Below are 26982 nucleotides of genomic sequence, written 5' to 3'. Positions count from 1 at the left end.
GGTTTCCAATGAGGTCCTGCAACATGTGTGCGTTACCCACTTACCAGTAGACAGTGAAGAGCTGTTGAGGAGACTCTGGATGGGATGAACTCTGATCTCATACAGACGACCAGAGATCCTCTTGCTCTTCAACAGGCTCCTACTCCTGGTAAGTAGAACAAAGTTAAAGTTATTACCTTGTTTTCACTTTAACAAATTATAAAAACAAACAAGCAGGGAGGTGGGAGGGCGCACACAATAGACCGCCGAAGTCTGACGTCATTTACACATCCTTTGTTTGTCTACCTGGTTCGCAGTTTTCCACCCCCGTTCTGAATCCCATAGACGTATTTAATATCGCGTCAAATAAGAACTGTGTTCCAAAAATAAACAAATGACCCCGGCGGGTTGACTCTTATGGATATGAAGCATCAACTGACGGTGAGAAAACGCTAATGTTACTTCCGCCGAATTAGTTACATTTTCGCCAGAAACAGACTGTATCAAATATAAGTGACTGACTATGATAAACGATACAGAACCTCCTCCCTGACAATAACGCCGACACGCGGTGTTTATTTTTGGACCACAATGCTTATATGAGACGATTCTAAGATGACCCAATGTTATTCTCCATAGAGAAATTACTTCCGCAAACCTGGGGATGAACGAGTGACGTCAGGACTTCGGTGCTCTATAGTGCAGCGGTGCTGACAAAGGTGCAAAAGCATACAAATGAAAGAGGTTGCTCTGCTCGTAGCCACGACAAAAGCTTTATTTATAAAGATGCCGACTTTTCGACCTGACAAGAGGTCAGACCTTCAGGGAATTTTTACCCACAAATTATGATTTCTATTTTAATGTACCTAAACATTAATTGTTAAAGTACAAGAAACAACGCAGAGTGAGTGTGAAGGACAAATTAGGAAGGTCCAATCTATTTCTATATCGACGTAAATTTCCCGATAATGCTCAAAGCAGCAAACCATAACTTAAAAAAGTGAATAAAATGTCATTTTGACCAATCTATATGGCAGAATAAAGTTGATTCATAACAAACACAACCGTGGTGGTTGTAGTTGGTCTACATGCTCTTCAAGAGACATGTATACCCAGTGATTGGTATTGCAGGATTAATTTGTACTCTGTGGTACACCCAATGGTGTCGCACTCCAAAAATAGCAGCTCTTCAAGGCAAGCTCACAATGCAGCACATTGCGATGCATGTATGCATGTAGATCAGCTTGTCATCCATAGTCAGAGCAACTTCTGAGTGGAAAGATTCAGTGATTTGTTCAAGGACACGCAGGCAGGACATGTGGCGGTTGATGAACAAACTGACTAACCAGTGACGTTTTGTTTACAGGATAGACTCACTATGCCTCCCTGCCTTACGGTGGGTTGGGATATCAGTTCCGTTACTTACAACATGCATGCTAAACTCAAAATAATGTATCCAAACTGCAAAAAATGAACTAGCAGCAAACTGCAAAAAACGAACTAGCAGCAAACACCAGACCAGCTTGAAATAGTCACTCCCATTAGCATTGTAGGTACAATAAGACATGACCCAGGGGGGGAATATGGCCACTGGCCTAGCCAGCTACAGCCTCAGGGCAGGCCTGGTTGGATGGAGGACTTTGAAAGGGAAGCACTGAGCCCATGCCATGTTTCATTTGGCTAAGACCAGCACTAGGCCCAGCATCACCAAGAGCCCCATAAAACATGTCTGACAAGAATAATAAGTAGGGTGGGAATGCTGTCCGTTTCGAGTTGTAGTACAGCGGTTCTGTTGTGCAGTGCATGAAACTATACAGTACAACGTTAATTGGTTTGACCCAAGGGGTTTTATTCTGTATCGCTGCTCTAAACAAACTTTAATGAATGAATTCCTGTGTGTTATGAAAAATAAAACTTGTAATTTTTGCACTATACTTTAGTGACATGTGAAAATAGCCAACGTACAAGCTCAAAACGTCTTGCACCATGATGCCGCACCCTGCAACGCGTTGAGCTTTCGAATATTTTCACATATGACATGATGCCCAAAATAGGGACGCCAGTGTTAATTGGTTAAGACACTGTACCATCCAAACAGCAAAGTTAAATAATTATTAGTCAAGTCAACATTTTTGCATATTTGTTTTACTGCACAGTAAATTGATATTTGATTAAACAAAATAACTTTTGTTCCCTCTCTCTGCATTACGTAATGCAGACTCCCATCATATGCCGGTGTATCGGGTCAAAGCGTTGTGAAGCTTGTAGACCTGCTATTTCCGGTGAGCAACATCGTAGCTTTTCCCAATCCGTCTCCTCACCGTCTTTGTGAAGCACAAGCCCCCCTGGCTGCCCTTTCCCCTGCCTGACCAACTCAGCCTGTTTTTTTATTGACCTTTATTTATTCAGGGTAGCCTGTACACATGTGAATCCACTAAACACAAGACGGGGAAACAAATAAAAAATACACAAGAGGGAAACATTCTGTGGCTTTTACAAACTTTGATCAGAAGGAGAAAGAAAATGTGTCGAAGGCCCAAATATGTGCAATGCAGTAAATCACACCGCTGGAAATATCAATAGAGGCCTTTTTGTGAAAACAAGCGAAGTCGTCCAAAATGTTTAACAAAGACGAATTTCCACGTTCCATCTGACAGCATTTGGACTTTCCACATTCATCCCATTGCCGGGCACATTGTTCACAATAACAGGATGCCAGAGCCTGTTTGGCGCAAGTTGGCAAAACACGAGAATTTTTTGGAACACAAGATTTTTCCGGATAGAAATCCCACAACTGAGGCTTAGTAAAGTCAGTCACTGAGTGTCTTCCTTTACAATTACTTCCTGCAAACCCACTCGTACACCAAGTCTTTTTATAGTGCTTTATTTTATTGCCTCCATTACCCATGCCGATTCCCTTGAATGCCTTTTTTATGTTTGTTCTAATTTGATGGTGGTGAAGTTACTTCATTTTTCACTTTACTGTTTTAATTGCCTTATTGCCATCTTCCTGCATTTTTAAGAAAAAAAAACACTTTAATTTTAAAGAGCTTTTTGAAAACTACTTATCTAAAGTTCATTATTTAACATCCACTTTAAAGCAGTTGTTCTCAGCAGTTGTTCTCAGCCCAATTGACTGAAACCCAAAGTTCTGCTAATTGGAGACTAATGAAGCTCTAAATGCAAGTTCAATAATTAAGACAAAGTTCTCAATTCTCTCTCCCCGTTCCATCATCTGCTAAACCTCATCAATGTCACATTTGATCCTTCTGGCTGTGCCTGATAACTCGGTCATTTATGCCCAGACATTGAATCACCACAACCATGAGAAGTCCATGTTTACCTAAAGTTGAACCTTACCGTGATTTCGGCCAAGCCATTAATGATAAACGCAGATGACATGACGCATGGATTAAAGCAAAATAAAATCTCACTGAAAAAATAAACTGTCCAATAAGCAATTTGTGAAACAGCATGAAAGGAGCCCCCACACTCTGTTTCATAAACAATTAGCACAATGTACAATTAGCACAAGTAAAATTATGATGTTTTGGAAGTCTCACAGCCAAGCCAACCGCAACCAGTTAAAGAAATTGCTAAAGTCAGCCATACCAGGCCTAACAAAAAAAAAAAGATAGTCGGATTGCATTTCAAAGCAAAATGGCAGACGCCAGAGGGTTAACCTTTGCTTTTATGAAATATCTGAGATCATTAGGATTTTGAACATGCCGTCTATTGCTAGTTTGACCACTTAAAAATACTGATTAATAGCCACTTTTCGGTTATCTACAAGCTTACAACACGTCGCTGCGACGTGTTGCAAGCTTGTAGATTTTTTGGGGTGCATGACATGCTTCCATAAGACATGCTGGCTTCTATGGAATCCAAATGACTGAAATCAGTCATGGCGACTGAGAACTTTAATCCATGTTTGACGTTTGAGCATAGCAACGGTTGATGGGTTTGAACGTTGTGGATGTCAATAAACACTCCGTGCGATCACTCTGGACAGTGGACATGATATCCAAAGCGCTCCTCGGCTCATAAAACACTTGTGGACACAGCCCCTTACGCCGTCATCATTTCAGAACCCATCTCTGCCTCCCTCTACCATCAAGACACTCATTTGCATTTCCAAGCCGGGGAAGCCACTATGCTCGGGACTTATCAGAATTTCATATAGCCAAATTATTTAATTATCTGTGACGAGATTAATGCCAAATCTCTCCAAAGTCTCTCCTGATGGGAAATCTAGGCCTGGGAGAGCTGCTGGTGAAACCATTTAATTAATAGAAAGCTTGCTGTAGTGTAGTTCATTCTGAACTTCAGAATTAACTAAACTTGTAGAATAGATAACTACTAGTTTATGTAGGAAAACGTCTGCTTTTGCTAAAATAGGCAATCTACAAGCGCACAATGCGTTGCGATGCATTCTTTGCTAAAATAGGCAATCTACAAGCGCACAATGCGTTGCGATGCATTGTTGTGAGCTTGTAGGTCTTGGTTTGCCCCGTCATAGACCTGTCATACTGTACGTTCAGTCCCTACAACAGCCAAAGTGTATGCAAGCAACTTGAGATTCGAACCGGACCTTGAGCAAGGCAGTGAACCCATCAAAACACATTACAGGTCTCACTGGATGAGAATGGCAGGTGAATACAAAAACCAAACCACAATGTAAATACAGGATGATGGAAGGACCGTTGGATACATAAATGGCTGGATGGATGGATGAAAGAATGAACAGGACGAGGGAGAGGACGGGATAATTACCTTCGGCGAGAGAAAGAGGAGGCAGCAGAGTATGAGAAAGAGGAGGCGGCGGAGTCTGGTAGATCTTGTTCCCACTCATCATCCGGGCAGTAAAACACCTCGTCATCTTTGGAGGTGTCCCCCTGAGCAGAGTATAAAATACTGCTCATTTACTTCAACTTAATGAGAAAAGCCTGATGGAGGGCAGGGGGCTCAGCTCCCTGGCGTTCATGCATTAGAGAGGCGCTCAGGAGATTGGACATTACACTGCATTGACAACAGAGGAACATGACAGGGTGGTATAAAGTGCAGCTCAGAAGACATTTGACAGGCTGTGTAGAACTCATCCAAGACACTAAGACAGGTCAAATCTTAAATTCACTATGGACAGAGATTCAGTGTGATGAATGCTGATAGCAGCTGCCAACACACGGTGGGCCACCTGGGAATCGGAAGGAGACCGCCCGCTGTCAAAGTGTCCCTGAGCAAGACACTTAACCCCTAATCGCTCCCCCAGTGTGCTCAACATGCCATCAGCTGGGTGAAGCTGTATTTCCCCCCCAACAAAGGTCTACCTTGCTATGATCATGTAGAGATGTGTGTATGCATTGGTACTGAACAACAATTTGTTATTTCCATAATATTACATGCCGTTTTGCCCAGTTCCCAAGTATTTTCCCATAAATGTTTATGTCATACTATAGAACTCTGCATGCCATTTTATCCAGCTAGTAAAATGTTTAGTTAACCACTTAAGTCACAGTATTTACAACATTAGCAGATCTCCATTTTTGAAAATTACATTATTTTGATTTATGCAGGTCGTCACTTATGACTTGCTCAAAATGGGACACCAGGATTAAAGTGGTTAATTGCGATCAAATGCCTATAGTGTACCGTCTTGATTGAATAAAACATTCAATCAGTCTACTTCTGATTTTAACAGCATTAGGTCTGAAGATAGGACCTCTGTGGAGTTACCTGCTCCTGCTCCCTCATGGCAGCCAAGTTGTTCTGGAATTTCTCTTGGCTCCAGAAGGTGGAGATTCGCAGCTTTCTGTTTTGGACTCGAACCTGCAGCCCATCACCCTGCTCCATGTTCTCCTTGTTATCGCTCCCATGTCTAAGAAAGAGGCGCAGAGATGAAAATGAAGTTTATTGTATAGCATATATAAAAAAAGGAATTTGACTTAGACGGATTCCATTTTATGTTCATATTGCTTGAATATGAGTCACCAAGAAATCCCTCAAAAACCCATTTTATAGAGTTGGAAAAATGCATTAGCAGTGCACCATACGAGTCTCCCATTTTAATGTGACATTAACAACGTATTAAAGCATCCCACAGTGTTGTTAACATGCATTTCATCAAATAAATGTAATATCGTCTGTCGGGTGCAAACCTCATATGTCCAAAACTGTTACTTTTCAGGATTCAAAAGTAGCAGATCTACAAGTAGGGCGTTAATTCACTTAAAAAAAAAGCAAGAGGTTTCTGCCCGACAGCAACGATATAATAACTCAGAAGAGAGTACAGTGCAGAAGGAACCTCATGGATCCATTTGTACAATCTTGGGAGTTGAACTGGGATGTGACTGTAGCAGTGGTACCTGCTGAACACAGTGTTCTTCTTCAGTTTGGTGCTGATCTTGTTTGCCTCCTCGATCATCAGGGACAACTTCATGGCACCCCACTGCGAAGGACCTACAGCACGACACAAACCAAGCACATCACTATCTCCAACACGTCTGGGGCACTCAGTTCTCACTGTACCAACAGTAGTACCAGATGGGTGGAGTTTAACGGCATCAAGCACAACCGTAGTTCCTGTTGTGTACTGAAGTGCTATACTGATGACGTCATAAGCAGGTGACACTGCGGGTGTACTGTATGAGCAATGGGACGCGGTCAGCATTCCATTCATAAATGTACGTTTGTTGGTGTGCAAAGGCATTTATTCCTGAAATAGTGAATGAAGCACCCGGATGTGCAATTTTAAGATACGATGTGGCCATCCACATTGATGAATTGTCTATTCTGTATCTGTAGCCTACTATACTATACCTGCATATTTTCATGGCAATAGAGCACCGAAGTCTGACATCACTGCCAGTAGAGGGCCAGTAGGGGGCGCTGTTCCAGGGTTCGTGGCTTTATTTTTTGTGTTGAAATCCCCATTTGGGAATCTTAGATCAAGTCATATAAGAACTGTGTTCCAAACATAAACACACCACCCTGGCGTTTTTGTCAGGGGGGTGGCTCTGCATCGTTTATGATATTCAGTCAAAAAAATGGAATTAATTCTGCCTTAAAAGTCTTAACTACTACTTCCGGGTCTGAAATCACTGTCCCCACAGCAGCCCCGTTCATGGGAAATGTAGTTTTTGGGTTGTTTGACTCGTTTCTAGTGTTTATATTGTGTTACTCTTTGGGTAAATGTGTATGTCACAGGTAAATTGGCATTCCAGGTAGATTGGAAGTGAAGCGCTTGTTTTTAGGCACGGGGCGGCGCTGCAGGGCTTTTCGAGACGGGGTTTCTTACGCGAGGCTCGCGAGGAGGAGGCGCGGTGCGGTGCTTTGATGCGAGGCGGCGCGAGGAGGAGGAGGCGCGATGCGGGGCTTTGATACGAGGCGGCGCGAGGAGGAGGAGGCGCGATGCGTGGCTTTGATACGAGGCGGCGCGAGGAGAAACGATGCAGGGCTTTGATACGAGGCGGCGCGAGGAGGAGGCGCGAAGCGGGGCTTTGAGACGAGGCGGCGCGAGGAGGAGGAGGCGCGATGCGGGGCTTTGATGAGACGCGGACTGCACGTGATAATAGTTATTGGCCGGGTTTCCCAAACGAATTTGAGCTCGTGCGTAGCCTAGAAGCTGCGTAAGAGCCTCCACGCACCTGCGCAGTAGCAACCCCGCCACGCACTATCTTCGTTAGTAGCAGCTGTGTGTGCCCTACGTGCCATCTAAACTGGCTTCAGTAGATACCATCGTCGTAGGTTCTCAATTGCACGGCGTTACGTGTGTGCTAAAACTACATTCGCGAGACAACATGCACGTAAAGACCTCCTGGACGAAGCCGACGTAAAGCCTACGTAAACTACGTAGTGCTGTCCTACGCTACACAGCAGTTTAAACACCCTTTGCGAAAGTGAAATGGATCATAAAAATACCAGAGCCAACTGTCAGATGTCCTGAAGCAGTCCACTCCAAATACAACTTTTGAATAATATATTTATGAATTAAATTACAGCGGTGAGGTGACATCTGCAAGGTAAATAAAACACTAAAGTGTCCCCATTATGCAAGTAAATTAAATATACTTAAAATACCAAAAGTAAAGATATGCAGAATGTCCCATTTCCCAAATTTAATATGCATTAAAATCTTTTGAAAATAGCAGATCTACAAGCTTGTGAGGCGTTGTGAGCTTGTAGATCTGCTATTTTCAAAAGATTTTTTAACCGTTCATAAACATGCCGAGCGCAAGAGCTGTCACTTTGTGAGAGGAACTGGGGACTTTAATCATAACGTTTAACTATAAAACTTCGAAATTAAGGAAACATGTTTAGCTCAGCATCATTTATATACCTTTAGTTAACTTGGCATATGCTTAATATTTTTATCAGACGATCGGATCATCCGTGAGAGTACAATTTGTAAACTTCGGGTTCATGGACGCGCAGCCGCTCGCCCTACCCAAAAGAACAGATCTGCAAGCTATCGACACGCATGTCGCATTGCGTTGACAGCTTGTATGTCTGTTTTTTTGGGTAGGCATGCACGTTACGCACCGGCCCGGCCGTAATTTCATATATATATGTGTGTGTTTCATATATGTATGTGTGTGTGTGTATGTATATACATGTGTGTGTGTGGTCGGTCTTTTCATAGATCCATTTCGCTACGATGGGTGTTACGAGCGCCCACAAACTGCTGCGTAGGACAGCACTGCAGGGCTACGCCTCTCCCAGGAGTAGGAGGAGAGTAGGATACGCCATTCTGTCTCCCGAATGTAGTTTTAGCAGACACGTAACGCCGTGGACGTGGGAACCGATAGCACGTAGGGCACAACCAGCTGCTACTAATGAGGGTAGAGCGTAGATTTCGCCGAGTCCCAGCTGTGTAGGAGGCTCTTAAGCTGCGGAGGCAACGCATGACCTGAAATCTACGTGCCTGCTAAGGTACTGCGCAGCCTGTGTGGACACACGTAAGACCCGCTGAAGACCACACTGAATCCACACGCATGCACACACACACACACACACACACACACACGCATGTGCATGCGTGTGGATTCAGTGTGCATTCATTGCCCTCTAGCGTTGGTTCTACAGAATTGCCTGGGGGGCGGCGAAAACAAGCGCCTCTTTTCCAATTTACCTGGAATGCCAATTTACCTGTAACATGTACATTTACACCTTCAGTCGATGCTTCATATCCATAAGAGTAAAAACGCCAGGGTGGTGGTTTATTTTTGGAACACAGTTCTTATATGAAGCGATCTAAGATTCCCCAATGAGGATATCAATACAAAAAGTAAAGCCATGAACCTGCGGATGCGCCCTCTACTGGCAGTGACTGCCAGTAGAGCAGGGACAAAACAAAGACCCTGTTTGTAAACGCTATTCCACGTCTCTCACCATTCTGGAGAGGAGTACGAGTCTCCCTTTCAGACTTCTTCTTCTGGATCTCGTCGAGTTCTCGGCCCAGCTTCCTCTTTTCCTCCTCCAGAGCATCGACGATCTTGGCCTGGCGCAGCCGGTGGTCCTCCATGGCCTGGGGGCACAGCGATAACGCACACCACATTAAAAACACAATCAGATGGGACGAGCGCGTCAGGGCTGAAGCCTGCGGCTCTGCCACGGCCCCTTCCTGAAAAATTCCTCCCCAGATGACTGACCACTTATACGCTGGATTAGCCATTAGTGTATTTGCTTAGACCTCTCAAGGTCCTGTTGGATCATCACCAGAAATCATGGCAGCGAGAAATTGAAGAAGGGGAAGTAATTTACAGTCATTGGAATAATCTAGGGTTTTCCCATTACCAAAGTCCAGAGGACCCAGATGGGGGAAAATATGTCGATTGCTGATTGAAATATCATGCAGAGAATGGATAGGACGTTAATATGCAAGAATGGATAGGACGTTAATATGCAAGCAAGTGACCTCTTAAGTAGGCAATCTGCAGTCTCTTCGGCAGAAAAAGGGAGCCCTTTCCTCTCCTCAATAAGTTTCCTTGAAATATATTTTAGTTGGTCGACTCAGCATACCCCCCTTGCCCCATATCTTGATCTACTATTGGATGGAACCTTATAATTGCAACTTCTTGTAAAAGGACCCTTTTTTCCTCCTTTGTTTATATTGAGACAAAACTGTAGTCACATTAGTGCAAAGGAATATGTTAAAGGGCCAATGTTGATATTCGATATGTCGGTTATGCACTGCTATAGTGTGCCTCCATGTTATCTACAGTTAGGGCTGTTACAATTTCAAATTTAAGTTGACGATTAATTGTCGCACAAATAATTGCGTTTTTGGCATTGAACATTATGAATACAATTGAAATTTCCGTTTGTATTTTGAAGTTATTAGTCATATCTGCCCTGCGCAATTAGTGATTATGAAGCCTAAAAACCAAAGAAATACTGACATTCTATACTTTTAGCTGATCTACAAGCTTACAACGCGTCACGAAGTGACACGTTGTATGCTTGTGGATCTGCCATTTCTGCTTTTTTAAATATTTGAAAATGTTTGTAATAATCATGACAGCCCTACAGGGTCCCCACACATTTTTAGCAATGAATTTCCAAAACTTTTCCAGAATATTTAGCCCAATTTCCAGGCCTATGAAACAATCATTAAGCGCAATAATGTGTCTCTTACTCCTATGTACAATGCCCAAAGATAGGCAGTGTAGCAAAAATAAAGCATAGAATATAAAATAGTACAATTTCATTCAACATTTCGTGCAAAATTAGGGCATAGTGACCCTGCGAGCGAAAATAGGAGGGGTGGACGACGTCGTTGCACAGTTCGTTGTCGCTCGCGGTAGGTCAGGACGGTCTCATTCAAAAACATGTATTTTAATGAGATTACATCGCCCGCTCGCTTCGCGTCACGTCGCATCACTGGCAGTGCGGATGGGGTGTTACACAGCCCGTTCGGCGAAAAACTACTTATGTTACATATTTTGTGTAATGTTATACATGTTTATGAAAATGTTTTGTATTAAAAAAAAATAGCCAAATATTTTTCCAGGACCCTTGATAATATCCAGGACCTTTGATCAATTCCAAACCTTTTCCAGTACTGGATTTTTTAAATTTTTATTTCAAAATATTTCCAGGAATTTCATGACCGTGGGGACCCTGGCCCTATCTACAGTATGCGATAACATATTTTCATACCAAGGGTTTTTAAGAGATTATAGAAACTCCTTTCCCCTCGACAATGCCCAGAACAGCTAAAACACTAATTTGATGGTACTACTGTACTAACATAAGTGTGAGGCAGTCTAGTAGTCTAGCTAGAATAAAAGTTAAGAGTTAAGAGACCTAAGGAGTGTGTTGACCAATTTGACGCAATCACTATTCTTACAAACCAGCAACACCAGGTATAGTTCACTCTGCTTACTGACCCAGAACATTTTAACAAGTTGAAAGTGGTTAGTTTATTCTAGACAGAAGCATTCAGGAATTAGCAGATACAGTGCAAGAATATTATAAAAGCCCATGAACCCAGAAAGGTTGTTAACAGTTGTCAAGTGTCTGCATCTCTCGAGCCCTGGAAGGAACAGCATCCAACAGGGAGGGAAGAGAGCAAAGTAGTCTGTCCCCATGTAAAGCCAGTAACACTGCACTGAACAGGAGGTACTGGTGTTAGAAAGGGAGTAAGGGTCCCTTTTTTGACCACGGTATTATCTGACTGAATAGACCGCCGAAGTCTGACGTCATTTACACATCCTTTGTTTGTCTACCTGGTTCGCAGTTTTCCACCCCCGTTCTGAATCCCATAGACGTATTTAATATCGCGTCAAATAAGAACTGTGTTCCAAAAATAAACAAATGACCACGGCGGGTTGACTCTTATGGATATGAAGCATCAACTGACGGTGAGAAAACGCTAATGTTACTTCCGCCAAATTAGTTACATTTTCGCCAGAAACAAACTGTATCAAATATAAGTGACTGACTATCATAAACTATACAGAACCTCCTCCCTGACAATAACGCCGACACGCGGTGTTTATTTTTGGACCACAATTCTTATATGAGACGATTCTAAGATGACCCAATGTTATTCTCCATAGAGAAATTACTTCCGCAAACCTGGGGATGAACGAGTGACGTCAGGACTTCGGTGCTCTATTGGGTTTGACCAACATTGCACATGAAACTTTCTACAGTTCCTGGGGTGTCCTGACCTGAGCCTCCATGTGCAAGCGGAAGTGCTTCTTCTGGGTGTCCACTGCCTGCTCCAACTCCTTCTTATCCATCTGCAGCTGGACCATTTGGTTAGCCACGCGCTGCTGGTCCTGCTCCTGAACACGCTTACGATCTTCCTCCCCCTGCTGTAGGGGAAACATGTATAAATTAATCAAACGAGTGCATACAAATACATAGATCTCCATATATGGAGCATAAAAGGGACACAGGTCGCCAGACGGACAACTACATAATATGGGCACAAAAGGGACGCAGACAGACAGCTACTCTGACAAAGCCCTCCAACACTAGGACTCAGATATTTGGTCAGATCGGCAGTGCGACGTAGGTGTGAACCTCTAGTCATATCAACATGAACACATGCCATTTATTACTGCAGATAAAACATTAAGCAAATAATCAAGGGCCCATTTACTATAATGTTGCACTTTATTCTTTTAATCTATGCAATTCATTTATGACCATAAAATTACAATTATTCATATCCATTTATCTGACGATTGATTTTCTAGATGATCTTATTTACTATGGCCCTAACTTAAAGTCAGAAGTAATGATGGGTGTACTGTACCAGTTCTGTCTCCAAAGATTTGATGCGGGCTTCATAGAGACTCCTCTGCTCCTGCAGCTCCTGCTGAGCCACCTCCTTGGCCATCTGAATGCCCTGCATCATCTCTTGTTTGGCCTTCACCTGGGCCTCCTCCATCTCTGCCTCTAGTCTGGAGAGAGACACACACGCCACGTAAACCACAGCGTCCATATTCTGGGGGGGGGAGTATTAGCCAAAAATGGCAGATCTGCAAGCTCACAATGCGTCGCATCATGAGATTACAGATCTGCCGTTTTTGGTAAAGAGATTTGGTGTGCACGGAAAAAGTGGTCAAAGTGCAGTTGTAACAAAGTCAAGTTCTCTAAGAGTACAGGGGTTTAAGTGGTTAAAGGAATGCTTCAGTATGTTGAAAGTTTCATACACTTTTAAATATATATATTTTTTAAAGGGTGAAATAACAGATTTAAAACACATCAACGCATTGTGAGCTTGGACATTTCTTTTTTTTTACATTTTGAAAGTATAAAGTTAAATGTGTCATGTCTTTGTACATTTACGTTATTTGTCATATCTGCCCTGTGGAATATTTTTCTACAAAGCCTAGAAGCCAAACAAATGTAATTTTTATCCATATGTTCAATGCCAAAAACACAATTAAATCGTTAATCATTTGTGACAATTAATTATTAAGTAAAATGGCATGATCATGACAGCCCTATACTACACCCCCAAAATGTTAAAGGAGGAGTTTACCCCAAAAATGACTTATTTTCTATCAATTGCACACCCTATGAAGCGTTGAATCCATGGATTCTTTTTTATTTTTGTCGCATTCTTAAGCTAATAATTTCATTCCCGTCTCCTACCGGCTAATGTATCCGGTAGGAGACAAAGTAGATTATTTGTGTCTCCTACCGGAAATACACAGTCATCAAATTATTGTCTTAGGAATGCCACAAAAACAAAAATGAATCCATGAAATCAAGGCTTCATGGGGTGTGTAATTGATAGAAAATAAGTAATGTTGTGGGTGAACTCCTCCTTTAATGACTGTTTTTCAATTATTTACTCAACCTGTGAAACCTTGAATTCATGGAGAAAATTTAGCCGTTATAGAGTTAAATTAACACTGATAATGCTAAGTATAGATTTGGGGTCCCAGAGATCATGGTATCAAATAAGGGTAAGTGGCCTAACGCATATCAAACCTTGAGATTAAAATGTTTGAGAATCTCTGCTGTACTTCCATAAAAAGCTTCCCTTATGGGGGTCCTTGGCATACGTTTTCAAATGGGGGTCCGCGGGCTAATATGTGTCAATTTGGGGGTCAGTTACATTAAAAAGTTTGAGAAACACTGCTCTAAAGGTTGTAGGAGGAACATTTTATAGACATGATATATTCCCCCCCCCCCCCCATCTACTTTCCATAATACTAGATGTTTAACTTGGAGACATTTTTATGGTCATTTTCTGGTACCAAGTCATCTCAAGCAGTGTAATTCAGTGATGTCAGAGGACTGCATTTTCCTTTCATTTTAAAAGCTCATAACTCCCAGGTACCTACTGCCAAAAAAACAAAAAGTGGAAAACGTGTACTTTTACAGGAGAGTCTAAGAGCGCATTTATGGGCATTAATTCCCCAAAACAAGACAGTTCATGTGTAACCGTACCAGAACACATCTGGTGCCTTCTTTGTATTCTAAGCAAGATGTTGCCACTTATACAATGTTAGAAACCACCAACCGCAGCGGTCAATCAATGAAAAAGCCCATTTCATTGCTGTCGGGCAGAAACCTTGTATCTCAATATTTAAACGTTTAACGTAAATGAATGCCCTACTTTATCATACAAGAGCGTCGTGCTAAAGTAGTGAAAATAGCAGATCTACGAGGACATGCAAGGTTTCCACCAGACAGGGACGATTTCCTGCCTTGACCAAAAGATAGTCTCTGTTGTACAGAGTGGTAGGATTCATTTATCCTAAGACCTGCAAATGTATAGATTAAGCTTTTAATTGCTGGTCTGGATGCCCCTTTAGACTCACTGGGCTCTTTGAGAAGAGAGCAGTTCGTTTTTGGCAAACTCAAAGTCCTTGTGTCCATCGCGGGCACCTGTCCAGCAAGAGACCCGTTTCCCAGCCTGCACCTCTGCCGGGTGGTTGAAGCGGAAGTAATGGTCTCCGCCCAGAATCAACCGGTCACCCTGTCCAAGGAACGGCAAAGAACAAAGGTGATAGAAGTGTAATTAAGAGATTCATGTAGCGCTAATCACAGAGTCACTTGGTGAGAAGCAAAGGACATACAAGCTTAGTAAAAGCAAAGCGGTATACGACAAGAAGTAGGGGGGCCATGTCCACAGAGGACGCCTATTGAGATGAGGAGTGCTTTGACATAATGTCCATAGCATTCGCACATAGCGTGATGCCCGCACTGTTCTAACCTTTCAGGTGCTCACTGCTCAAGCGTCTGGTCATCTGTGTTATTAGTACAAATAGCTTAGCTGTAACAATGTAAAAAATGATTCAAATGTCGGTTGTAAATTATCGGGTTGTCACACTCAATCGGGAGGATCAAATGACCAGCACTCCTCTCCAAAGGGAAGAGGAGCACACCAGCGTGTCTTTACCATAGAAATACATGGAAGACTGGTGCTGCAAATTAAAAGGAGCCCTCTGTGAACACGCCACATAAATGACATAACAATGTTTTAAATGTTAATTGTTACATGGTGCCAGGATAAACCTGTCAGCACAGATAGATCGATATATTTACATGGTGAAGCACTATGCAGTCAGAGATGATGTTTCCATTAACATAGGTCTTGGCGTTCTCCATGGGAGTGATGCTGACCGTTCCATTAACGTTGGCTATGACACTGAAACAGACACAAGACAGGAAAAAGACAAAAATGTGGTTGTAATTTTATTTGTCTAATGTAATGTTTTTTCCATTACAAAGCAACCCATCTAATAGTTTCAATAAATGGCCAATAAATATAAATATATATATATATATATTAAAAAAGGGCCATTTAGTAACAGCCATGTATGCTCACTAAACAGACATTCAAATTGCCTAAAGCTATAACTCGGGCCAGATTTGAATGAATGACACATAATTTTAACCAATCTGTGTCGTAAAGTATATGAATACTGTACGTAACTACAGTAGCACATGGGCAGTGGTGGGAGGTCTAGTTGGGTAGGCTACCTCCCAGCAATGCACATGTGCTACTGTAGTTATTTGAAGCAGACCTCCAATCTATCATTTATCAATTGATTAATTGAACAAACGGATAAGACTATAGATGTTTCTATAGTCTATATCTATATTTCTCCGCCTCACCAGTGTTGGTCGGCAATGAGGGCTCCTGACAGCTGGATGTCATGGAGGGAATCGAACTTGCATTTGCCCACCCTGGTCTGTCCCTCTCTGACCATATAGAGCAGCATCTCAGACAGCTGGGGGTCCTCGTTCAGGTTCACCAGGTTAGGAAGCCTGTTGTCCACCTTGAAGGTCACGCCTGCCCTCTGGGGACGGACAGACGCATGGAATAAAGCAAAAATTAATTCTCCCGAATATTGTATGGCCAAGTCCTAATGTGCGATTTGTGAAACACCAACACTAGCGCCGCAAAATTATGATGTTTTAGTAATATAGTCCATACCCGTGGGGGGGTATGCGCCCCCCCCCCCCCCCCACGCACGCGTCCTGTGCGTGGGTTAAGTATTCCTATACATCCGCTTACCTGCAGCGCCTCAGCCTCCTCTCGCTTGCGAATATCCGCCTGCTCGAGTTTCTCTCTCCACGCCCTGAAAAACAAATTACATTTATTAACAACATACAATTGTGAGATGTTCTACCTGTTAATCAACAAATGATCTAAAGGACTGACCGGTTGGTCTCGGTCATCTGTCTCTCCTGGCTGAGCAGTCTGCTCCTCAGGGCAGAGATCTCCTGCTGGTAGCCTCTCACCCTCTCCGGCTCCACACCCTGGGAGCTCATCTGGGCCGAACGGAGCTTCTCCACCTCGGCCTTCAGGTCTGGATACAGACACACAGTATATGTGTATACATACAGATACACATTTATACAGATACACAGTATGGTATAAACGTACACACACTGCAATGTAACATTCAGGGGTGAAACTACTGACACATATTTTACAATTTCTTAATTATTTTTTGCATGCGTGGATACTAGGAACACCACACACATAACATGAAAGCCAACACCACATGCACACAGACAATAATCCAAAATATTGCCAATATAATACCTCAACCTAAAATATTGTTTCTAAGAAGCTACTATATGAATTGTTAAGTGAAATATTCTAACCAGTCTAACCATGTCTTCTTACCTAACCAACATGAAGTTGTTTCAGTTATTTTACTAACCAACGTTGCTCTCAACTATGATACAAGACCAGATCTACCAGACAGGTACCACAGGAGGAAACTTAAATCCACAACAAGAGCTCCCCCTAGTGCTCAGAACGGCAAACAGGGCAATCTTCTTGTGAAAAATAATACTTGCATGACAGTTAGCTGCCGTGGTGCAGCTGACAGTGCATAAATATGGCCCAGAGGCAAGGTTAGGGCCAAGCCTTAATTGAACTGGGTGGTGAATAAGGTGGTGATGGATGGATGGGTGGACAGGAGGATGGGTGTCAGAGGGAGAGACACACACACACACACACGTTTGCATTACTATACTTGTGAGCACATCAACAGTTTAGGAGAGCAATTTTATCATTTACCATTTTTTGGTTTTGCATTGTTAACTGTAAGCCAAAAGTAAAAATATCCATCTACAACCTCACAACGAGCCACGATGCGACGCATTGTGAGCTTGTAGATTTGATATTTTTTGGTGTGTGACATCATCAAGTATAAAATATTGAAAACCTCACCCCAAACCTCAAATCCTAAAGCCCAACACAAATCCCTAAACCCCAACACAAATCTTTTCCTAAGTGTGACCAAAAAAAAAGCCATTTCTCTCACAGGAAAATAGTCTATTTCTCAAATTCTACTATACTTGTGGAGACATTCGGTCCTCACAAGGATAGTAATACTGTCACAGAGCAAGGAGATGAGGAAAGAGAATGAGTGGTATGCAGACAGCCGCAGCAGAGGGAGTGTAAATAACAGCACAGTGAGTGCACAAAGGAATGAATTTTCACATGTACACAAAATAGTAAACGAATGCACCAGAAACAGAAGGACTGCACGTCAATTAACAATAGGACGCAGTCCACTGAGGGAGGGGGTGCTAATTAAATGAGTCAAAATATATAAGACTGAATATTGTAGAATGAGCCTATATTATCAACATGTTCCATTTCTGCTCTTTTTCCAAGCTTTAATAATAAATTGATTAAATCATCTGAAGTGTTGAATATGAAGTATACCGATAGTAGGTAAGAACATAGTGCGTCTGTCCACCTGTCCACTAGACCAGACGGAGGCTGTTAGGGGTTAAAAGATCCCTGGCTAATAAGCCAAATATGCCTCAATACATTATAATGGCCATCTATAACTAAAATATTTATTTAAAAGGAAAACTTAAATATTTGATGTAGTTCAGAAACTTTTACTCAAGAGGGGCAATGCCCGTCGCAAGTTGCAAAAACAACATTTAAAATATTATTTGATGCTCATATTAACCGTAGGAAGTATTATAGGGATATTTCACTTCAAAAAAACTTTTGGTCATTTTATCGTCTACTCAGGCCTTTGTGACTCACCCTGCCCCCCTAATACGCGAGGGGGCCGTGTTTTTTCAATTACTTTTTTCATTTATTTTAAATATATTTTTTTTAAATTGAAAAAAAAATAAAAAAATAAAATAAATGAAAAAAAATATCGGAAAAACATGGCCCCCTCACGCATTAGGAGGGCAGGGTGAGTCACCAGAACCAAGGACGGGTGTTTGACGAATCTAACATGGTTAAAATAGAGTTTGAAGTTACAATGGGTTTGTATAGGAAGGGGGCGTGTCTGATAAAATGAATATCAAATATATAAATACTGAATCGAGCAACTTAAAAACTGTCTGGGGGGCTCACAAAGGCCTGAGTAGATGATAAAATGACCAAAAGTTTTTTTGAAAGTGAAATATCCCTTTAAGTCATTTTTTATTTTCACATGCAGTCCATAGGGCTGGACCACACATGGACAAATGACATCAACTTGCGACGGGCCCCATCGAGTGAAAAATGTACCATTTCTAAAATAAAATATTTACGGTGTTTTTCATTTTAGTTATAGAGGACAATTATAATGTATATTTGGCTTATTAGCCAGGGATCCTTTTAAGAAGTAGTCTCACGTAATCAAACAATCAGAGGTAGGCTCTGGCAATATCTGAATTCAATGTAAGAGATAAAAATCACACCCTGTGTGAAGTGGGCGGTGTCTTGCTAGCTAATCACAATACTGAATGGAGTCAACCAATCATGTACAAAAAATAAATACATTTATTGAAACACTCTTTATGATGGAAGAAACCATAACTTGGAAAAAATCAATGTTTTTTTTTCAAGTTATGGTTTCTTATATAGGGCTATGCACATGTGTCATGTGACACTGGCCAATCACAGTCCTGAATAGACTGTGATTGGCCAATCACGGTGCATTGTACAAATTGTACAAATAAAATTGTATAAACATTTTACAAATATCCAAACCTCACTTATAGGGGCGGTTTCACCGCCCAAAAAATGGGTGGAAAAACAGATTTAACAGTGATACGATTTGTTTACATTAAGCAGTAGGCGTAGGTTTGTCAGAGTACAGTATGTTTTCACCGCTGTTCTAGCCTCTACATTGAATTTAGATGTCACCAGACGTTTTAGGCAGAGATCACAGACTGTCTGGCTATGCAAACCTAGCGGTTCAGTGTCTTGCTCAGGGACACCTTATACCGGTGAGCTGAGCTCAACACTAGAGATGTGTGTGGCCCCTGTACTGTGGCGTCTCTGACCTCGGATCAGCTTGGCGTTGGTGTCCTCGTTGACCTTGGCGAGGTTGATGATCATGCGGGCCTGCTTGGCGTAGCGCAGCGTGCTCAGGGTCTCCTCCATGTTACTGGCGGCCGGACTCAGCGTGGCGATCATGGTGGTCTTAGAGTTTCCTCCCAGGCTCTCCTTCAGCAACCTGCCACCAGGGACAAACGGCTCAAAGAATTGGTCAAGGAGTCAAGATTAGATATGCCGGTCAATCGTCCAGGACAGAAGATATCTGGTATTTTTTTGAAAATCGGATTGACCAATGCCTGCACTCAAGAAGCAGACTAAAAATGTAACTATTCATACTTAGTTTTTAAAATAGTTAGGCTTACTTAATAAGCAGCATGCAGAATGCAGGTCTACTACAAACGGAAATGCACAATTTTTCAAATATTTTTCTGAGTGTAGTGAATAATAGTGAATAATAGTGTTAAAAAAGATGCTGCCGAGTGCTACTGTGTGCACAAGTTTACAAATTTTCGCTCTCAGAAACAAGGGGATGCTGCTTTTAAGTACCCAGAATCTTTATTCATATTATTACATTTTTTGTTTCCCTCTTCTTCTCGGGCAAGTGCCTCTGAGACCTTAGTGTCAACCCCTGCACACTCCATGTTCGTTCCAACAGCTTGACTATTTTCAACACAATTACCCCAAGGGGGTAGAGTGGCAATATTTCATCTCAAAATGTTGGGATAAGTGCAACTATCCATCCATCCATCCATCTTCAACCGCTTATCCGGAGTCGGGTCGCGGGGGCAACAGTTCCAGCAGAGAGCTCCAGACTTTCCTCTCCTGAGCAACATTAGCAACTTCCTCCTGGGGGATTCCGAGGCGTTCCCAGGCCAGTGTGGAGATGTAATCTGCCCATCTGGTCCTTGGTCTGCCCCGGGGTCTCCTCCCAGTGGGACGTGCAGCGAGGACCTCCCTAGGGAGACGCTCGGGAGGCATCCGTACTAGATGCCCGAACCACCTAAGCTGGCTCCTTTCCAAGCGAAGGAGCAGCGACTCTACTCCGAGTCTCTCCCGGGTGACCGAACTTCTCACCCTATCTCTAAGGGAGATGCCAGCCACCCGTCTGAGAAAACTCATTTCGGCCGCTTGTACCCGCGACCTTGTTCTTTCGGTCATGACCCACACTTCATGACCATAGGTTAGAGTAGGAACGAAGATTGCTCGGAAGACCGAGAGCTTTGCCTTCTGGCTCAGCTCTCTTTTCGTCACCACAGTGCGGTACAGCGACTGCAATACCGCTCCTGCTGCTCCGATTCTCCGGCTGATCTCCTGCTCAGTCCTCCCCTCACTCGTGAACAAGACCCCGAGATACTTAAACTCCTTCACCTGGGGCAAAGCCTCATTCCCTACCCGGACTGCACAATCCACCGGTTTCCTGCTGAGAACCATGGCCTCAGATTTGGAGATGCTGATTTTCATCCCAGCCGACGCACACTCGACTGCGAACCGATCCAGTGAGAGCTGAAGGTCCCGGACCGATGGTGCCATCAGGACCACATCATCCGCAAAAAGCAGTGACGCAACCCTTAGTTCACCGATCCGTATACCCTCTCCGCCACGACTTCGCCTCGAGATCCTGTCCATGAATATCACAAACAGGATAGGTGACAAGGCGCAGCCCTGTCTGAGACCAACCCCCACTGGAAAAGAATCCGACTTACTGCCGAGCACACGGACACAGCTCTCGCTTTGGGCGTACAGAGATTGGATGGCCCTCAACAAGGTCCCCCTCACCCCATATTCCCGCAGCACCTCCCACAGAAACTCCCGGGGGACCCGGTCATATGCCTTCTCCAAATCCACAAAACACATGTAGACCGGATATGCATACTCCCAGGCCCTCTCCAGGATCCCTGCCAGAGTAAAGAGTTGGTCAGTTGTTCCACGACCAGGACGGAAACCACATTGCTCCTCTTGAATCTGAGGTTCGACTATCGGCCGGACCCTCCTTTCCAGTACATAGTATCATAAAATGCCCCTTCAGGTATTTAATATGTTGCAATAACATACATTAAAATCTACAGGAGTTTCTAGTCGTTTTGCATAATGTAATAATGAATGAGTAGAATATCTCACCATGTGAGGACAGAGTCTCTGTATGGGATGAAGCACTTCTTCTTGGTCAGGGCCTGTTCTGATAGGGCGTAGATCACCTTCCCCAGGGTCAGCAGAGACTTGTTGATGCTGGAACCTTCCTGTAGCCAATATAGTAGAGCTTAGGGCTGGGCAATTAACAGATTTTTTTATATATATAAAAAATAATTATATATGCATTTAGCACCTCTAAACCGCTTAATGTAGGTTAAACAAATAATCAAGATTTGTTTTATGTGTTTATTAAAACTAGATCTTTTATAATCAACTGATTCAACTAGTCTGTATAATACAGAGCTTAATAGTTAGTCAATGGTGGCATGTGAAAATAAGTGATCTACAAGTTCACAACCGCTGTGAGCTTGTAGAGCGGCTATTTTTTACCATTTATTTTATAGTCGGTCACTATTCAATCAAGGCAAAAGTGTGATACTGATTTGAAGTCATATCGCCCAGCCCTAGCAGAGCTTATTGTCCTTATTGCCTGCCAGAATTATTTCAGATTTTTTGCAGTTTTATGCCAGAGATTTTTCATTGAGAAAAAAAAAGTACTCAGGAGCCGAGATACAGAATGTTTAAGTTAACAAGGAAGTGGATAGGAGTCTAGATCTTCGAAAAATCATATCTTCTCGGTCTTTGGGTCAAATTTTAATTTTTCTTTTTTTTTGAAAGATCAAGTTAACTTGATCTTGGCAATCAAGTGATGGATTTGAAAGATCAAGTTAACTTGCTCTTGGCAATCAATGTGTTAACAGCTCCCCAGAGTTAGCAGAATCCAACTCTCATCTCGTCTCTCCTCTGTCGGTCCTAGGTTTCCTCTCTCAACTAAATAAAGCATCAAATGCCAAAAATATCATCTTTCGGGGAGGAAAAAAAATTACATTTGTTTTTTAATTAAACTTCTGGAAATACTTCTGATCTCAAAATGTCTTCATATTAATATCAGCACCATACTAAAATGTATAATACCGGTATAGTGTTGTACAGTGTAGATTAGCATAGGAAGGACAGCAGGTAATACAGGTTAGCATTAGGTCTTCAAGATAGATGAGATTACTTCAACTTTGCCGTCGCACCACAAGTTCATGTGTAAAAGAGTGGGTTGAAATGTTGTACAGTAGAAGTGTGTATAATGTTACCCTGAGGCGGTCTCCACTGGTCTGTGCAGTGTTACAACGTTCACTGCCCGCTAGATCCACCAGGTTGATCCTACTGGTGATCCTGTGTTCATGCTCTTCTCCCTCTACAAACTCCGTCTGCGTACACACACACCCCCACACAAATGATAAGAAAAATAAAATCTCATGACTGAAAATGTTTGTATGACAAAGTCCTAATTTGTGAAACAGAGTGAAAGGAGCCCCCCCACACACACGTCGATTTCTGAACAACAAAACAATCTGTAAAATTATGATGCTTTAGTAATATCGTCCCTGCTGTTATACTGCCAACCAGGTGAAGAAATCGAAATAAAAAATATGAAATATCAAAGACCATTAGAATTTTATGGAAGATGCTGCTGAACATTTGACCACTTCAAAAGCTCCAATCTTAAAATAATAACCGAAAATAGCCCATCTACAAGCCAGGCGCATTGAGAACTTGTAGATAAGCTATTTTCGCTGTGCAACATGCTTCCATAGAAGACATGCTGACCTTTATGGAATCCAAATGACTGAAATCAGTTTTGGCGACTGAGAACTTTAAGCCATGCACACACACAAAATGGAATCCTGTGACCAAGTCAGTTATGCTGATTAATGGTCAAATAAAGCAAAGTATTCATCCTTAGTGGGTCAGGAGGAAACCTAGCAAAACGCACACGAAATGCATGTGACTGTAATAAGAAACTGATGATGAGCTTTTCAGCCTAGTCCCAACACCGTTGATGGGTTAGTTTTCTTATGTGCGAGTCATTTGTTAACCACTTTCAACCCAACTTGGGCATCTTCTGCAAGAGTTTTCAAACCACCTCCAGGAAATCCTCACGTCACGATGCAACAGAAATAGGGCTTAAGTGATTAACATCATTCATCACTGTAATGCACTTTAGCGAGTTGTTTGACCATGAAGTTCAGATACATTTAACAGACCTTTGGTATTAGTAGAAGAATATATGCATTATAACAGTCTGACTGATGGTACAATGTCACTTTTTTATTTTACCAGTAAACTGGATCAGTCAAATCATGGCTGCCAAAATATTTCACAACATGTCCCATCACGAAGCTTAGAGAGCCATCTGCTATTTTAGAAAAATTCTGCCTATATTGACATTCCCAATTATAGGGCCAGCAGGTAAAAAGTGGATAGACACTGGTAAACAGGTGGCAAAGGTTTCAAAACCTGATTACAGTAGAGCGGGTACCTTGGTCTGGGTCATCACCAGGGTGAAGACAGAGTGAGATCTGGAACTCTTGTCGTTCATGCATGTAGCAGCGGTGGCCCTCTGCTTGTTTCCCAGCTCCAGCCAACCCTGAGATAAGAACAGGTGTTACAATGTGTCTGGACTGAACTAATCACTTAAGGTGGCACCACTTAAAAAGGTCAGGTGGTCTATAATGCATTATATTCGCATTTATAATGTGCTAATATAAGGCTTCATAACACTCGTTATAATTTGTTAGGCATGATTATAAAAATGTATAACAAGGTATATGAAGTACTATAAGTAAATGATTATAAGTGCTGGTCATAATGCATTATAAGCTCAGTGGAACAGCACATTTATAACTACCATACATACATAGTCATGTTGCATTCACACTGGCAGATACAGGCTACCATTCTTCTTTGCATCTTTTGTATCTGCCAGTGTGAACGTAGCATTAGACCCGGCCAAAAAAAGTACACGCTGTTAATCAACAGCAGGTTTAACGTACCTGAATTTCTCTGTAAGAGCTCACCACATTACTGTTGAGGAACAAAAAAACGACAAGTAAGCATTTCTGCAGATGACCACAGAAAAGGTTCTACAAAGGGAAATTCTGAAGATGCATATGAATGGTTTCTTACGCAGACAGTTCAGCCACGTAGGGTCCATGGATGGGATGTTCCCTCACCCTCAACTAGAAGACAAAAAGCAAAGAGGTTTTAAGATATTGTTATAAAAATAAGCCTGCATTTAATGCTTCTTTTCTTCCATTAAAATAAAAAATAATTAAATACAATATAAACTATATTGGTGGCATTATGAGTTCTTCTCACAGAGCCTGTGTTTAAGTTTCTCTCTGACATTTTCAGTAAATTATATCTAACACCAGGGAAGTTGACCAATCAAATACTGTTTGGGCTGCAGTGAAGGAAGTCACATTACTAACTCACAAACTCTACTGTAGTTCTACCAGCAGGTCACTGGGTGGCAGTAGTAAACCAGGCTGCTACAGCAATACAGAGAACATTGGTAAGTGTTGTGGATGTTATGACTAAAGCCTGATTTATACGGTGTCACTTGCCGAAAACAGCCAGTCGTCAAGCTTGTAGATCTACTATTCTCAGCGAGTGATGGTGTATAAATAAGCATAATGAATGGAAATAAATTAGAATATTGTTTAAGTGAGTCTTTAATGAACTAGGAGGGAAATTGTACGGTTCTGTCCACTTGTGTTTGTGACCCCCCCCCCCCCCCCCAGTCATAACCAAAAGGTATCAAAATGTGGCTGGTGGATAGGTGATGTTCTACAACACTTACAGGCATCCTCTTCTGGCTGTGCTCATCCCTGGCCACCAGCAGGTCGTGGATCTTCTCGTTGTAGGCCTCAAAGTAGCTCATCTCCAGATGGCATGCCGCCTGGAAGGAACAAACACAAACAAGCTCTTTGAAAGATACTGAGTGGAAAAAAAAGCATTTTCCTAATACAAATTTCCCGACCTAATGCTGCAAGCCTCATTTTAATGCCCAAGACATTTTAACCAATCTAAATGGTAGAGTATGTTTACACAATCTTACTAGCAAATCTGCAGTAGTCTTCCTGCAGATTTGGGGTGGTCTTCCTATTCTTCTATAGAGAAATTAGACCCTGGTGTCTGGCAGGACATCTACTGGTTGACAAGTCAAATTGCCGGAAGCTCCCAAGAACATAATCGCCTCTGGCTAAGCAGGGATTCTTTCATGGTAGACTGGATATAAATTTGTGTCCGGGAAGCTCAGTCGGTAGAGCTCTCGCCTTTGAACCACAAGGTCATGGGTTCGAATCCCGGGCATCGCTAACTCAGCGTATGAGTAGCACGGCTTGGGTGCGGCAAGTACTATGAGTTGATGGTAGGTCTGGCACTCCACCTCAGCAAGCCATCTCCCAGAGGTCTAGCACATTGTAATGGTGACAAACTCCCGCGTTATCGGCAGATACCGACAATAAGCCTCTCCCAACCTACTTATGGGTTCGAATCCAAGATAGATGTAAAGGATATGGAGGTTTAGAGAGAAACTTAATTGGACTAACAATTTGGACAGTCGGGAGCTAAAACCAACCAACCAAGTTTCTTCCAGTTAAAACAGTTTTGTTGTTTTTGGACGGCCAAGACCTGTGTAAGGTTAAGAACCACTGGAATCATAGCTGGTGCTAATGTTTTTGTCCCCCCCCCCCCACATCTCTGACATCCTCGACCGTCATGTCCCCTCCCGCTCCCTCAAGTCTGGTGATGCCAACCACCTGGTGGTTTCCAAGACCAAGCACCGAACCTGAGGAGATATTATCATCATTATGATTGTGCAAAATGTCCTGGTACCTCAGGGTTTTGTATGGCAGACAGTCTGGAGAAGAGCTCTTCACAGAACCTGGGGATGACACCTGCCTGCTCTCCGAAGCCCATCATACTGCAGGAGACAGCAAAACAAAGATGACGCGTTATCAATGAACAGTGTCCTTCCAAAATATGATGCTCATTGTTCACAACGGAAAAGAGTGACCGTAGGAGAAAGTACACTTGATAAGGAAAATGTTATCATATTAATTGACCACCTGGATAACAAGTCAGAAGTTATTTAATCATAAGTGAATCATGCATTTACACAGATACGTGTAAATGCAGTACCAGTAATCTCTGGTGTTTCTTTCAGTCATATCTGAATAAATGATTTTCTCTCATTTTGATCAAAATGGGCAGATTAGAGTCAGGTGCCATTGATTTCTTCT

General features: G+C 42.4%; 1 protein-coding gene across 1 annotated transcript in view; it reads right to left on the bottom strand.

The window, feature by feature from the left end:
• Positions 1-26982, bottom strand: part of kif14 (kinesin family member 14) — a 44363-nt gene that overhangs the window by 15032 nt on the left and 2349 nt on the right. Inside the window, exons 4-23 of the mRNA XM_080430342.1 lie at positions 26576-26663; positions 25539-25637; positions 24863-24915; positions 24730-24760; positions 24216-24323; positions 22987-23103; positions 21830-21948; positions 19717-19889; positions 16619-16766; positions 16472-16535; positions 16069-16253; positions 15496-15598; positions 14769-14926; positions 12746-12893; positions 12153-12299; positions 9367-9502; positions 6342-6435; positions 5713-5854; positions 4753-4874; positions 45-145 (exon numbers count right to left, since the gene is read on the bottom strand). Coding sequence (XP_080286468.1) covers positions 45-145; positions 4753-4874; positions 5713-5854; positions 6342-6435; positions 9367-9502; positions 12153-12299; positions 12746-12893; positions 14769-14926; positions 15496-15598; positions 16069-16253; positions 16472-16535; positions 16619-16766; positions 19717-19889; positions 21830-21948; positions 22987-23103; positions 24216-24323; positions 24730-24760; positions 24863-24915; positions 25539-25637; positions 26576-26663 — 2336 coding nt within the window. The remainder of the gene's footprint in view (positions 1-44; positions 146-4752; positions 4875-5712; positions 5855-6341; positions 6436-9366; positions 9503-12152; positions 12300-12745; positions 12894-14768; positions 14927-15495; positions 15599-16068; positions 16254-16471; positions 16536-16618; positions 16767-19716; positions 19890-21829; positions 21949-22986; positions 23104-24215; positions 24324-24729; positions 24761-24862; positions 24916-25538; positions 25638-26575; positions 26664-26982) is intronic.

The sequence above is a fragment of the Gymnoscopelus braueri genome (assembly GCF_963280865.1).
Source record: "Gymnoscopelus braueri genome assembly, chromosome: 6".
Lineage (NCBI taxonomy): Eukaryota > Metazoa > Chordata > Actinopteri > Myctophiformes > Myctophidae > Gymnoscopelus > Gymnoscopelus braueri.
Note: the sequence above shows the minus strand (reverse complement) of the source record. Positions and strands in the feature narration are given on the sequence as shown.